At 44.5% G+C, this 12,504-nt stretch overlaps 1 protein-coding gene across 2 annotated transcripts in view; it reads left to right on the top strand.

Moving 5' to 3' along the window:
• The window catches only part of LOC142579893 (uncharacterized), a 65,859-nt gene extending 53,771 nt beyond the window's left edge, over positions 1-12,088 (top strand). The window contains exons 9-10 of one of the 2 annotated variants that reach the window (XR_012827491.1): positions 3,125-3,285; positions 4,398-12,088. Coding sequence is in view for 1 of the 2 variants with exons in the window: in XM_075690562.1 (XP_075546677.1) it covers positions 3,125-3,178 (54 nt within the window). In the remaining variant the exon portion in view is untranslated. Of the gene's footprint in view, positions 1-3,124 lie in introns of both variants that reach the window. The other variant, XM_075690562.1, reaches the window with a different exon arrangement.
• The last annotated feature ends 416 nt before the right edge of the window (positions 12,089-12,504 follow it).

Genomic DNA, 12,504 nt, shown 5'->3' with positions numbered 1-12,504 from the left:
AGCCAGAACTACAGTGACATCTCGTTACCACGAACCCCACCTTAACAAACTTTTCAGATTTGCGAACATTTCAGAAATCCCTTGCTGACTTCCTATAGTTTTAAAGTACAAATATTTCAGTACTACGAACTTCCGAATACCGAACTTTTCAGAATAACAGTTGTTATTCAGTTTCCATGTCATGGTAACAACTCCTCAGTAGTATGGACTAATATTCCAAAATCTGGGGATTCTTAGATTTCCGTGTGCCTTCACGGCAGCCGAAACAGTAGGCTAGCAGATGACCAGACGCATAAAGCAGGCACCGCAGCACACGAGTTCAGAAAATGTGAGGCAGCGCTCAGTAAAAAAATTCGAAATTATTTTAATTATTTTTTATTATTTTATTATTATTATTATTGTTAATTTTTTTTTTAAGGCAGCGATGGCAGCATGTTTTGCGAGTGCATGCTCCGCGCAGGCAAGTGTCACCTAGCAACGAAGGCACGCTTCTTACTTTTTTCGCGCTTCTTTCTGCGGCCGTACTCACTCTGTGCGCAAAGACATGTAACCTCCCAACTTGCGGGTTTACCACCTCAAAGTCCCCTCAAGGGAGACCTGAGCCCGGGTCATTAAACTTTGCGGATTTAAAATAAAGTTGTTTCCATCAATTACCACATGGTCGCACTTCCCGGACAGTGTCGTTTATGCGCCTTGCGCTTTGGAATAGATCAGGTGTCCAGCTCGAGTGAGACAGTTATGGTGTACATGGTCAAGGAATTTGAAAAACGAACAAACAGCAAGAAACATTGTGCTTTGGAAGCAACATGGAGCATTCTTTTTGTCAGTCGTTTTCTCAGCGTCTGCTTTGTGCACATCACTCTTACTATGCTGTGCTTCGATGGTGCATGGTGACGGAATCTACGGAAAATAGCAACAGCGTGGGCCAGGAGCCAACCGCGACATTTTCGCGGATACGTCAAATGGCGACAACTTATGGACTGATGGGCCTAATGGTTAATTTTAGGGATTTCGCTGTAACAACCTTTAAGTCGCTTCAGCTAAAATAGTATAAAGTTTGAAAGTTCACGTGCGCCGTTCGGAACCGTTATCAGCAACAATGTAAATAAATTGAGCGTTGCCGAACTATAGTGTCCCGATCGTGGCACAGAGGCTGCCGCCGACCCTTTGCAACTTTGCGTGGCAGCAACGTGTCGTGCCAATTCATGCCAACTCTGGCCACATGAATATCGACAGCAACAATAAGGTAGCAACACTTGAGCTGCCGTTGGTCCACGCAGTGCCGCACAGAGAACTGCGGAAAAACTAATATACCTGTAGTATACTCTAGAGTGTGCACATCGAGGCACCCTACGCTACACAGTAAAAGCTCGTTTTCACTACTCGTTAATTCCAAATTTCGGATAATTCGAAGTAGTCGCCGCAGTCCCTCCAACAATGTATTGAAAGCAATATGTAACACATCCCGCTTATTCACACTGAAATCTGCACTGCCACCGATAATTCGAACTCCGCATCATCGTGGATGGGGAGAGTGCTAGTGCGCGGGAGCACGCTGGCATCGCTGTGCGCCGTGGTCTTTGTGTACGAGTGTGCGAGGGTGAGCCGGCGAACGTGGCTCAGTCTCGCGTGCACGAGAAGGGAAGGTGGGGCAGAGCGCACCCTCTCTTGTCGCGCACGAGGCAGGGGGGTGATGCGAAGGAGGGACGGGAGGACGATCTTCGGCGGCTGCTGCTTACGTTGCGGCCATGCGGGCGCCGCATCTTGAAAGTGATCTGCGACGTGGCCAAAGTGCGTGCCCGCGTGGGCCTCATCTTCAAAGCGATCTGCAATGTTTGGAGAGTGCACGTAGTGCCGGTAGCTTCATATGCGATGTGCTTTCTACGTTTCGTTCGTGTTGAAGCGAGAGCTGTACAAACATCAATTCGCCCGCTGCTATGCTGCGTGTCCTCACTCCAGCGTTTTTCAGCGAGTTTCCACGGTCATCGAGCGAGATACGTTCATGCTTACCTGTGCGTGCGTGACACAGTGCTTGCTAATTTATTTAGTAAGCGAATGCTTACAAGTTTATACAGCCGATAAAACTATTATCCTTACTTCGTATAGCTATCTACTAATATTCTATCGCAATCGATGCTTCGCTTTCCCACAGGCCTGTGACATTTTTTTTCTCCGCCCCAGTCAACGTGACGAACACGTGGATGGAGCAAGAGCCATCTCGACGTCGGGCGCGTTGGACCGCACTGGCCGCGTCTGGTTATGTTGGCTGCGCCAGTGCATCGAAGTATAGACATCGTTCACGGAAATCTGACGTAGCGTGTGCGCGTGTGCTCACGCCACGTCAGACTATATACGTGCCTTAACCGAGCGATTTTTTTCCGACTTTCATTAGTTCGAATTTTGTATAATTCGAATTTTCATAGCACCCCGCGGAATTCGAATTAATGAGCTTTTACTGTACTGCTTTGCCCTGAAGCATGCTGGGAGCATGCCTTGAAAGTATGGTTATTCTGCCACGGTTGAAGGCGGGTGACTTCACTCGCAGCTTCTCACATCCACGCTCGGTAGTTGCTCATCTCGAAGGCGCACTGGAGCGTGGGGCATGCTGCCATGCGCCCAGTTCATTCGTGCTTCTGTGGTTTGAAACATTGCGTGCTCCTTCCTTTTACTGTGACCGCGTTCAAGTGTTCATTGTAAGATTGCGGTGCTTTTGAAAATGTTCATAATACCTGGACAAAGTTTCAATAGGCCAAGGTTGGAAAATCTTAAATCTAGTGAAATATGGGCGTTACTACCGATAAATCATTATACATACCTGTAACTGTTATGAGTGGGTTCAACTGTAGCAGGCAAAGTCTGCAACAGGGACTTTTGCTGAGAAAGTCGCTGTGACACTATAACAATGTGTCGCTTGCCAGTCTCTGCCGATCTTGGTTGGCTGCCGCTTGTGTGCTGCATCTAACGATAAATTGTTGTTAACAAAGTGTGTGTGTGTTCGTGTATCCCACAGAATTCGTGCACTTAGGGCGAACTAGAGAAATTTTCCCATTAGGCCGTTCCCATATGAGTGGCTTGCTTGTCGGCACATGTCATCCTGTGAAACCCTTTTGCGCACTTTCTGCAGATGTATGCCAACCTGCAGAAGCTGTGGCGGACATGTGCACTCGGGTCCAGTTGACCGGCTTATTCATCCACCGGCTGCCGCCGGCTTCCCTGGATTTCCCTGTCCGCTGTCGTCATCACTCCCAAGGCCTCCTTCAACGACACACAGCACACGCTTTTTGTGTACAGTCATTTCCTTTTTTTTTTCTTTGTATTTTCACTTCTCTCATGCCACTCTCCGTTTCCCTGGGAAAGAGGGAAGCTTTCCCCTGGAGCTTCCCTCGTGGCCCTAATTTTTTCGCCCTGCTCTCCCCATTGTTTTCCGTGTAAGCGTCACTGTCCTTCATCTTTGTAGAAGCAGCACCTTGGTTCTTGCCTGCCCCTTGCACAATTTCACTAACAGTAATGACGGCTGATGATCCACGCTGCAAAGTAATGCACTCTAAGTGAAGGTAAAGCAATGACCCAAGCTTGACTCTTCAAGCAATGACTCTTCAAGGCTTGGGAGCTGGATGTCGTAGGGCTAGTTTACTTTTTATTGCGAGCCAGTGCAAGCAAGGGACAGACTTGAACTTATGTGAGGGCAGCCCTGTTCACTTGGGTTTTTGTGGCAGTCTTCCTTTGAGAATAAGTTCTGCAGAAGCTGGTTGGGTTCAGCCTCCATTCCTATCTTGTTTGTGTTGCGTTCCTCTCATTGTGTACTTCTGTCACACTGCATTTAGTCAAGACGCAATGTGGCAGCTGTGGCGTGTGCTTTGCATTTGGCACACATTGTTTGTGTGATCTGTGCTCTAGTTTGACTGGATGGCACAAATCAATAAAGTGGGATGACACCAAAAGATGTCTTGGGAGGAGTAACTCTTCTTTAGCATCTGTGCAAGTTGGTGGTCAGATTAACGTGACACAAAGAAACGAAAAACAGAACAAAGGAGGTGGTGTGGATGTAACCTGGGGTTGTGTTTGGAACACCAAAACCAAAAGTTCAAAAGGTATGGCAACTTCACTGTTTGTTTCACCACTTCAGGAAAGTGGCGCCTGCATCATTTGCGCTTGCAAGAGCTAGTAGATTAGATTAGATTGCAGTGCCTCCTTCCTTACGCAGGAAGGAGGCACTGGGCTTGTTGTGCATGAGCACAAGAAAGTCTGAGACTGTAGCTGCTTGGAACTAGTAAACCAGGGGCTAAAGTTATATTTTGTGCTGATCACTGTCTGGGGGAGCTTCACTTCTGCGAGATGCAGCATCTAGTACAGTGCCTCACTCGAGTGATATCCTTTGTGTTCGCCGATTCTCACAGCCTCCAAGATTGGATGACTTAAAAAGCAACTCTTGGTTACATCACGGGATCTCGGAGACCATGTCTGGCTTGATCCAGTGAATGCACATCAAAAGTGATGCCCCCGCAAAACTGTGGCCAAGTGTACTGCTCATGGACCGAAGCCCAAGCAGACCAGGGCAACAGAAGTGGCATGGTTGCCGTCTTTCTTAGCCACTAGTCGGTGCCAGCTTGAAACAGGCGTCAGAGCCTCCCAGGTGTTTGTGACATTGGGTGTCTGCACCATATGTGAGTTTGGTCACTCAAGTGTTTCTGGAACAAGGCACAAAATGCTAAGGGCGTGTATCCCCCCCCCCCCCCCCCTTGTTTTTGTGGCATTCACTCGTGTCTGCAAAGACCGGCAGTGGTGTGCCTGCTGCAGTTGTTTCTGACACCTAGAGTCGAGCACCCTCCGCTGTGCTTTCTTCATCGCACAACACTCCTCAGCCTTGCTCCTCGTGCTCTTGGAAGGCCGTTCTCGATTGTCGCAGCACCGTTCCTCTCTGGGCAGAGCTGTATTGCCATAGAAACCGGGATTACAGCGGTTACTAGCATGAAGAAATGGCACAGGAACAAAAGTTGAAAAAAATAAAGTAATTTGAAAAGTTTTGCAGTGCTTTTATAACTTAATGTAAAATAATGAAGGGCAGAATGGGGTCCACAGTGATCATGGCATTTTGGGGATGAGCAAAACACCTTAACACAGCAGGCCGTGTGGTCTGCGGGATGAAATTCTAAAATAAAAGTGGCACCTCTTCCACTGCCATATCATTGTTCATTGTAAAGCTGTTTTGTCTACAGCCAACTGCAGACTTATTTTCATCTTAGACATGGAGTAACCTTTCTATATTTTCCTGGTCTTCCCTTTGTCTATGCCTTTTTGTTATAATGTGTCACTTTTGGACTCGAGAAACGTAGCTGCTTAATGTGAGTTTCTGCTGATCTGATTTAATCAAGAAGCTGAAGCACATAGAAGAATGGCAGCTTAGATATTGCATCACTGGCACAGTTTTTCAAGCTAACCCTGGTCCTCTGTGCGTGTTTTTTTTTCTTTGTTATTCCATGCTGCACTCACTCTCATCAATGTTGGTGGTTATTGCCAGCCCAAATTTATCATAATGGATTGCCGATTGGTCTTCTATATAGTGTATAAAGTGCACAGTTGAGTGGCAATTTAATGAAGTCGCATCCCACACACATATGCCTTTGTTATATCTGATAAACACATATTTTTATGGGTTGGTCTCAGCAAGAAACATTTTAGATGTACTTTGTTGTACCTACAGTTTATATGTCCAGATTTCACTGTACCGCAGAATAATTTTTTAGGAGTCGACTGTGATTGGTTTGAAATTGTTCTCTTAGTAGGGCAGGATTATTTAGATGAGACTCTAGTTATTGAGGCGCGATACATTTTAGAATCTTAGATTTTGTTGTTTCTTTCATGCAGCTTGTGATGGGGAACAGATAGTCTTCATTCTCGCTGTTTCTGGCATTTTCTGAACGCATGCTTTGGCTCTTGGATGCAGCTGCTTCAGTGATCTATGAGTTAGTAGATGAATTGCTTCTTTAAAGGGTCACTAACAGCAGGAAACTTATCAGGGTAGGCTCACAAGCTTTGTTTGTGATTTAAAGGGACACTAAAAGCAAATATTAAGGCAGGCTAAAGTGATAGATTAGTGCTTGAGAATCTCTAAGGCGTCAATATTATCGCGAACAGAGCCTTAATAACCAAGAAACTGAGGTAAATGCAAGACATGATTAGAGACTCCCCCGGGACATTTAAATGCATGCCCGATGAGGAAAGCAGTCCTCGGCTGAATTCTGTTACCAGTACTCAACCGCTCGTTGCGAAAAGCAGCATTGTATTATAAGACGAAATAAAATGCTACTTGTCCAGTTATATTTCATTTTTAGGAAAAAGCAACTCGTTGAAATTACCCTTGACAATGACTCGGGCAGTTGAAAGGCTTTGTTTTTGCACCACCCTGTGCCGTGCACGCTTTTGCGTTCAGCAGTTTCGTTATCGCATAGTGCTGCGCTAGTTTTGCTGGCTCGCGAAACTCTCGCAATCTGCAAGTAGCAGAAAATTAAACTTCCGTGTTATGTTGTGGGATGCCCGAACGCTCTGCGCCACTTGACCATAAAGCTGATGGCAGCAAAAGGTGGCGGTGGCGTACGCAACGTCCCCATTTGGGTGGCAGACGATTTGAATTTCGAAAACGTTATTCGGACCCTTCAGATGCACTTTTCTCGTAAACTAAGTCCTTTCTTGGCATGAAGTGAGTGTTGCGAGGTTTCTGGAATGGTATTTAAACAGTACACGTCGACTCATTTGCCTTTAGTGTCCCTTGATCTACATTTCAAGGGCGGAATGAAACGAAAAAAAAAATAATGAGCAATTATTTTCCATGCATGTATTTCATGTCTGTATTTCCTGCCCAAGCACGAGATTCAATGCACTTTCGCGTATTTCGGTACATTTCGTATTGGGAAAGGTGTCTACAGATGTTGCTAGTTTGTGTTCTTACTTTCTGGATACGAATCAATTCATTCGGCTTTGGTTTATACCCAGCTTCTTGATTTGTGTTGTTTTCCTAAAGATACAGGTGATTCATTGAAAATTGCACGTTGAAAATTTGGAAACGCACAATGTTTCCAGTTCACCTACATTACTTTCACCTTCCGTACGCTTTGTTTGCACGGCATGTCACGGTGTTTAAATAGTCAGCAAAATACTGCTGATTAATTTGTAGCACTTTTTTATTACCAGTTTTGAGATTGTGCCACCACATTTGTCAACATTAAGGTTATTTTGGCCCACTACTGAAGGGGAGGCATTTTGGGGAAATAGTACTGCATGTATAATCTTTGACTATTTTGGGGATGAATATGCATAACGGTGCTAGCCTTAGAATGACTGTTAAACAGACCTGCCTTAAGAATCGGCTGGCTATATTTTTGCTGTTGAAGTGGTGTGTGGCCTGAAGTTAACCATCAAAAAAGCTTATTAGAGGAATTTTGAGGATTTATTTAATTGCTCATCGTGACAGGTCATGCCGGTGTTGTTCATCTGTCGGAAACATTGCAGATGGAGAAAGAAAATTACTTTATCTGACAGGTGACGTTCAAAATAAAAAAAGGAAAAGCAACTAAAACACGGGTGGTAGAAGTGTTGTACCTTACGGAATGTTAACTTGACGTAATGGTTTCCTTTGGTGTCGTCTTAACATACCACCTCGATGTTGTGGTGTCTCTTTTGGTGTTGTGGGGTGAAACGTCGTTTCGTCGACACACAAGACCGTTAACTGTACCTGTGTGCTTGTAGATAGCCTTTTCACAATGCTTTAAGGCGAACCGCAGTGGTTTCTGGGAAAATTTGTGCATGGAGCAGTATTATATTGCCTAGTGTGACGCGTTGTTGGCATGTCTCGTTTCAGTCGTGGCAGTTGAACTGTAACAGAAAATTTGTAAGGCATGCTGTTATTGGATAAGGGCGTTCTCCCACGCACTTCATTTCTAAACGATGGCCGTTTTGTTGGAGGCTTCATTTAGAGCCAAGCGAAAAGGCCTTCCAGTCGTGCAGGTGTGCTTGGGATGCTTCCAAACCAGTACTTGTGTTTTGCATTGAGGGAACTGCTTTTAGTGGCTTGAGTAGCAGTACGTGTATTCAGAGGAGGTTCTCAGTGTTGATGATATGAGTCCTGGCCACATTGCACTGCAACTTTTTCAAGATGGCATTTCCTTTGCAATAGGAACACTACCCCCATTCGTTAATTGCACATGGTTTTCTTGGAATCTGTCACTTTGGTGTCACTCCGTCTTGCACGCACAGCCGCATATGTGCAGAGCAGTTTGCGGTACAGTTCTCTCGACTCTCACTGTTGCAAAATGAAGAGGCTGCACAGAATGCTGTCAAATAAGAAGCTGCTTAATCCAGTCTGTTTCATGTGCTGCTATCAACTCACGGGCATGTTGAAGTAGAGAGTTCTGACATAAGGCTTCCACTGTGCGTTACTGGCGCTGTTTCGGCTACTTGCCAGCGCTGTTGGGTGCAGGCACTAGGCAACTTTCTTGTGCACGTGTTCCATTTCAGGCATCAGCGATAGTCGCTTCAGTGACAGCAATGCAAAGAATGTTTATAGCCGACACTGGCTTATCTAGCTTTGCAGTGTGCTCGGGGAACTACGTCACACGTGTGTACACCTCGTTGGTCACATGATCTTAAGCAGCACAGAAAGCTGGCAGTAACAATAACAGTAGCAGTAACACTGGGGCAGCAGCAGTATGTTAAAACTCACTAATGTGTGTTACATTACAGTGATGTGTAGTAATTTGTATTTGGAAGATTGTGACTTTGAATTTGCTGCTGCTGTTTATCACTTTTTGCCGTCAATCTGATGCTTAATATGTTTTGTTAAATTCGTTTATATCTTGTTATACATATTGTTGTTCCGTTTTCTTTTTGTTTTTGTTTTTTCTTTCTTTTTCTCCCCTCAATTTAGAAATAGCAATGCACATATTCGCTCACACAATGGTTGAAACGAACATCCCCGATCAGTGTTTTTTCTGTCATCCTCGGTTCCAACGTACGGGAGGTTTGTAAAGCAAACAATTTGTTTGTGCAGTGTGTACAAAGGAGTAACTGCGTGACTGCTTTGTTTGATGTGATGCGAGTCTTGCTATGCCCCTCAGGTGGCAACGAAGTAGAGTTCACAAAGTGCAGGTCAGGCATTGGATTCACACAGCCATTGCCCAGGAAGCTGTGTGCATTCTTCTGAGCCGCTGTGTCTGATCTTTTCTGCATACTGACATTTCATGCACGGGGCTAAACATTTCTCCAGAGTGATGAATGAGGAGATGGTCGAACAAAAAAAAAAACACGTTTTGTACATTGTGGAAATGCAGCCAAAGGACAGGACAGATGGCAATGCTTCTGTCTGATTACTATCAGTCATTTAACTGCAGAACGTCGTGTGGCCCCCCTTTCTCCTTATCGCCCACTGTCATGTGGCAGATAACACAGAGAGGTTATGTGCAACATGGCCTCCGAGATGGTATCTTCATACACTCCCAAAGCATACAGTAGCCATTGGGACAGCTGTCGCATTGCAGGAAGTGACAAAGATTAGAGACCATGCCTTTCCATCTCGTCGTCTGCTGTGCAAAAGCGTGCCCAGCAGGTGTGGCAGACAGCATAAGTGAGTCATTTTTTGCCACACTTCAAGGCAGTTTGTGTATCAATTGCAACATGGGTACCTTTATAGATGGAGGAAAATTACTATGTAAGCACTATGCCTCTGTGAGACCATGCTGAGAACAGCAACTTGCTTACCCAGCAGTGTGCTTACCTTATGCCCCACATTGCATCACTGTCTTCAGCTTGGTCACTGTCTTCAGCTTGGCTTCTTTACTGACCTCTCTGCATGCTGTTTTTTACAAGACAGGACTAAACATGCTGAAATCATGGGCCTGTGCTCATCACTGCGTGAACAAGCAGCTTCAGTTTTACATCCCTTCTGCAATTTTGTTATAGCATGCTTAAAAGCATTCAGTGGCATTGTTTAAAACTGACATCATTGCCTCTCATTTAGTAGCCATTTAGGACTTTGGCTTCATGTAGTGGGGACATTCTGTGGGCATTTATTGTGTTCAGTTTCGTGTTGGGAGTTACACAATTTCTCCAAAGCTAAGGGAGATAATGCCTTATTTCAAGGCACATGTTTGAGCTAGAACACATTGAGACATATTGTGTAATGCTGCCTGCCCATTGTGTTAGCCAAGGGTAACATATTTTGCTCGAACTTGAGATCCTGCAGTTCTGCACTGAAATTGTTAACACCGGGACTGCAAAACTGGGTAAAATATTGCATAGGCACTATTGCAAAGTGCCTTTTCATCAGGTGATGCCCCTGTCTCAGTTTAATGAGGGCGCCAGCACAGCATAGGGCTGTAGTTTTGGGCCTCGGTGGCTTGCATTTAGACGCAAGCTTTTGCCGGTTGACTTTTTGGGTCGGTCAGTGCAGTGCTTCTAAGGTAAGATATGGACTTGCAGTTGAATAGTGGTTGAAAGTTTTGGAAAGTGCGTGCAGCTTAGTGTAGTGATTTTGACAAATCAGTTCTGCGAAAGCCCGCAAAGTGGAGGAAAGTACATGAAAGGGAAAAAGTTACATCCTCCCAAATTGTAGCACAAAGCTGCAAAGGAAACCCGTGTGCGTTTCTTGAAAAAATTTTTCTCAGTTGAACAAAAATTCATCCTGGTCCAGGATTCAAACCCAGAACCAACGCCTTTCCGTGGCAGTTTTTTTTTGTATGTAGCTTCATGCTGAAAATTTTAGTATATGTCTATTTTTCCCTTAGGTGTAGTGGTTTACATGCCTAAATATTCATTTGACTGCAGTTGTGCGATCAGCTTGCAAAGAAGAAACTGCCCCTCAAGACTCCATGTCACACAGAGTTACATTCTTGCAATACGGCAGTGTTAAGTATGGCTGATGACAGTGGTGGCCTCTGTCCTGGTTTTTTGGCAGCTTTTCATTCATATTGCGCTCAGCTTGTTTTCTCCATGCCATAGAATCTATACTTGCCCCTCCTTGCAACAGGCGATTTGTTGCTGCCACAGTTATGTTGTAGCTTGGCGTGATCAGATTTTCTTGCACGTTTATAACTTAGCACCAGTCACCTTGTAAGTCTGGACGGTTCTTTCAGAAGTCCTGTGCATGTGGAAAGGTGGCTGTGAGACACTGTGTACATAAGAGTGGCGCAAGTGATTTGTAACCTTTGGTTTCAAGCATCTTTCTGTCTTGGTTGCCGATTAGTAGTGATACTGATTGGACTTGTCTACAGTGCAGTGTCAACTGAACAATTCTGATTGCCCGGGGCACTCTCTGCAGAATATATATATATATATATATATATATATATATATATATATATATATATATATATATATATATATATATATATGTGGGCATTTTGTAAAACAGTAAACAGTGGCTCGTTGCATGTCGAGAGTGGCTGTAGTGTTGGTCTGTTTCCACTTATATGGTCGGTTGCAGATTGTTTTTATTTGCCATGTGTTCACAGTTGACTGTGTGTCGAAATTGCATGAGCTGCTATGCAATGTTGATTTTTTCTGCTAGATAGCTACACCGCAACAGTGCATCGAACTGGCCAGAAGGCATTGCCTGCCCTTGGCGATGTTATTGATTTTATTCTCATGAATTTTTATGCAAGCACAGCTTTATTTCTCGTGATTGCTGCATTTGCTCACAGTATTAGCCTATTTTGCACTGCTGCATTCGTGGAGGAAGTGCTTTTCATAAACATCCCACTAGCGGTTTTAACGTTGATTTGCCATGCCTGACCTTGGCTATGCTGTCTGTGGTGCTCGTTTTCTGTTCTAGATGAACGACAGTCGAGAATGACCTGCCTCACCTCTTTTGCGCCACCTGTGGGCAGCGTCGAAGGTGCCGAGCAACCTCGTCTTTATCTCCTTTTGCCAACTTTGTTCTGCATTTTAGCCTTGCAGAGGCATCTATGTCACACCATGGTCAAGAGTGTATTTGTACAAGTGACTACTGATGTTAACTTTTTTTAACCATGCTGTATTTTTTTTTTTTTTGTAGCCAGTAGTGGTCAGGGGAAATAAAGCATGTCACCACATAGTCCCATTTATGCTTTGGTGCATTTTAATGTGTTTGTGTGTTGTGCAAGTTGCCTTTCTCAAGGATTGTGCAAGGGGACTTAAAGACACCTCCAAATGATTTTGTACAAATATACCGAGTAGTTAAGGCAGGTTCTTCTGATCATTAATTGATCCATCTAAGTGCTCCACAAAAGGCTTCTAATTTATTATAAGGTTTAAAAGGTGTACATCGTTACCAGTCGCAGCATGCCACTAGGCCGAATTTGCAGCCGCCCCTGACCAGACAACACGAGGTGTCCATATGACGCCAGTAGGGCCGATTAGCTGCCCAGTTCACTTCATCAATACTTTTTCCAACTTTATGACAAACAAGCGTTGATAATAGTTAGAGTGTTAGTTCATTTGTTTCTCTAAAAAAGGAAAGTAACAGTACACTCAAGA

The sequence above is a fragment of the Dermacentor variabilis genome, chromosome 4 (assembly GCF_050947875.1).
Source record: "Dermacentor variabilis isolate Ectoservices chromosome 4, ASM5094787v1, whole genome shotgun sequence".
In the NCBI taxonomy this organism is placed as follows: domain Eukaryota; kingdom Metazoa; phylum Arthropoda; class Arachnida; order Ixodida; family Ixodidae; genus Dermacentor; species Dermacentor variabilis.
Note: the sequence above shows the minus strand (reverse complement) of the source record. Positions and strands in the feature narration are given on the sequence as shown.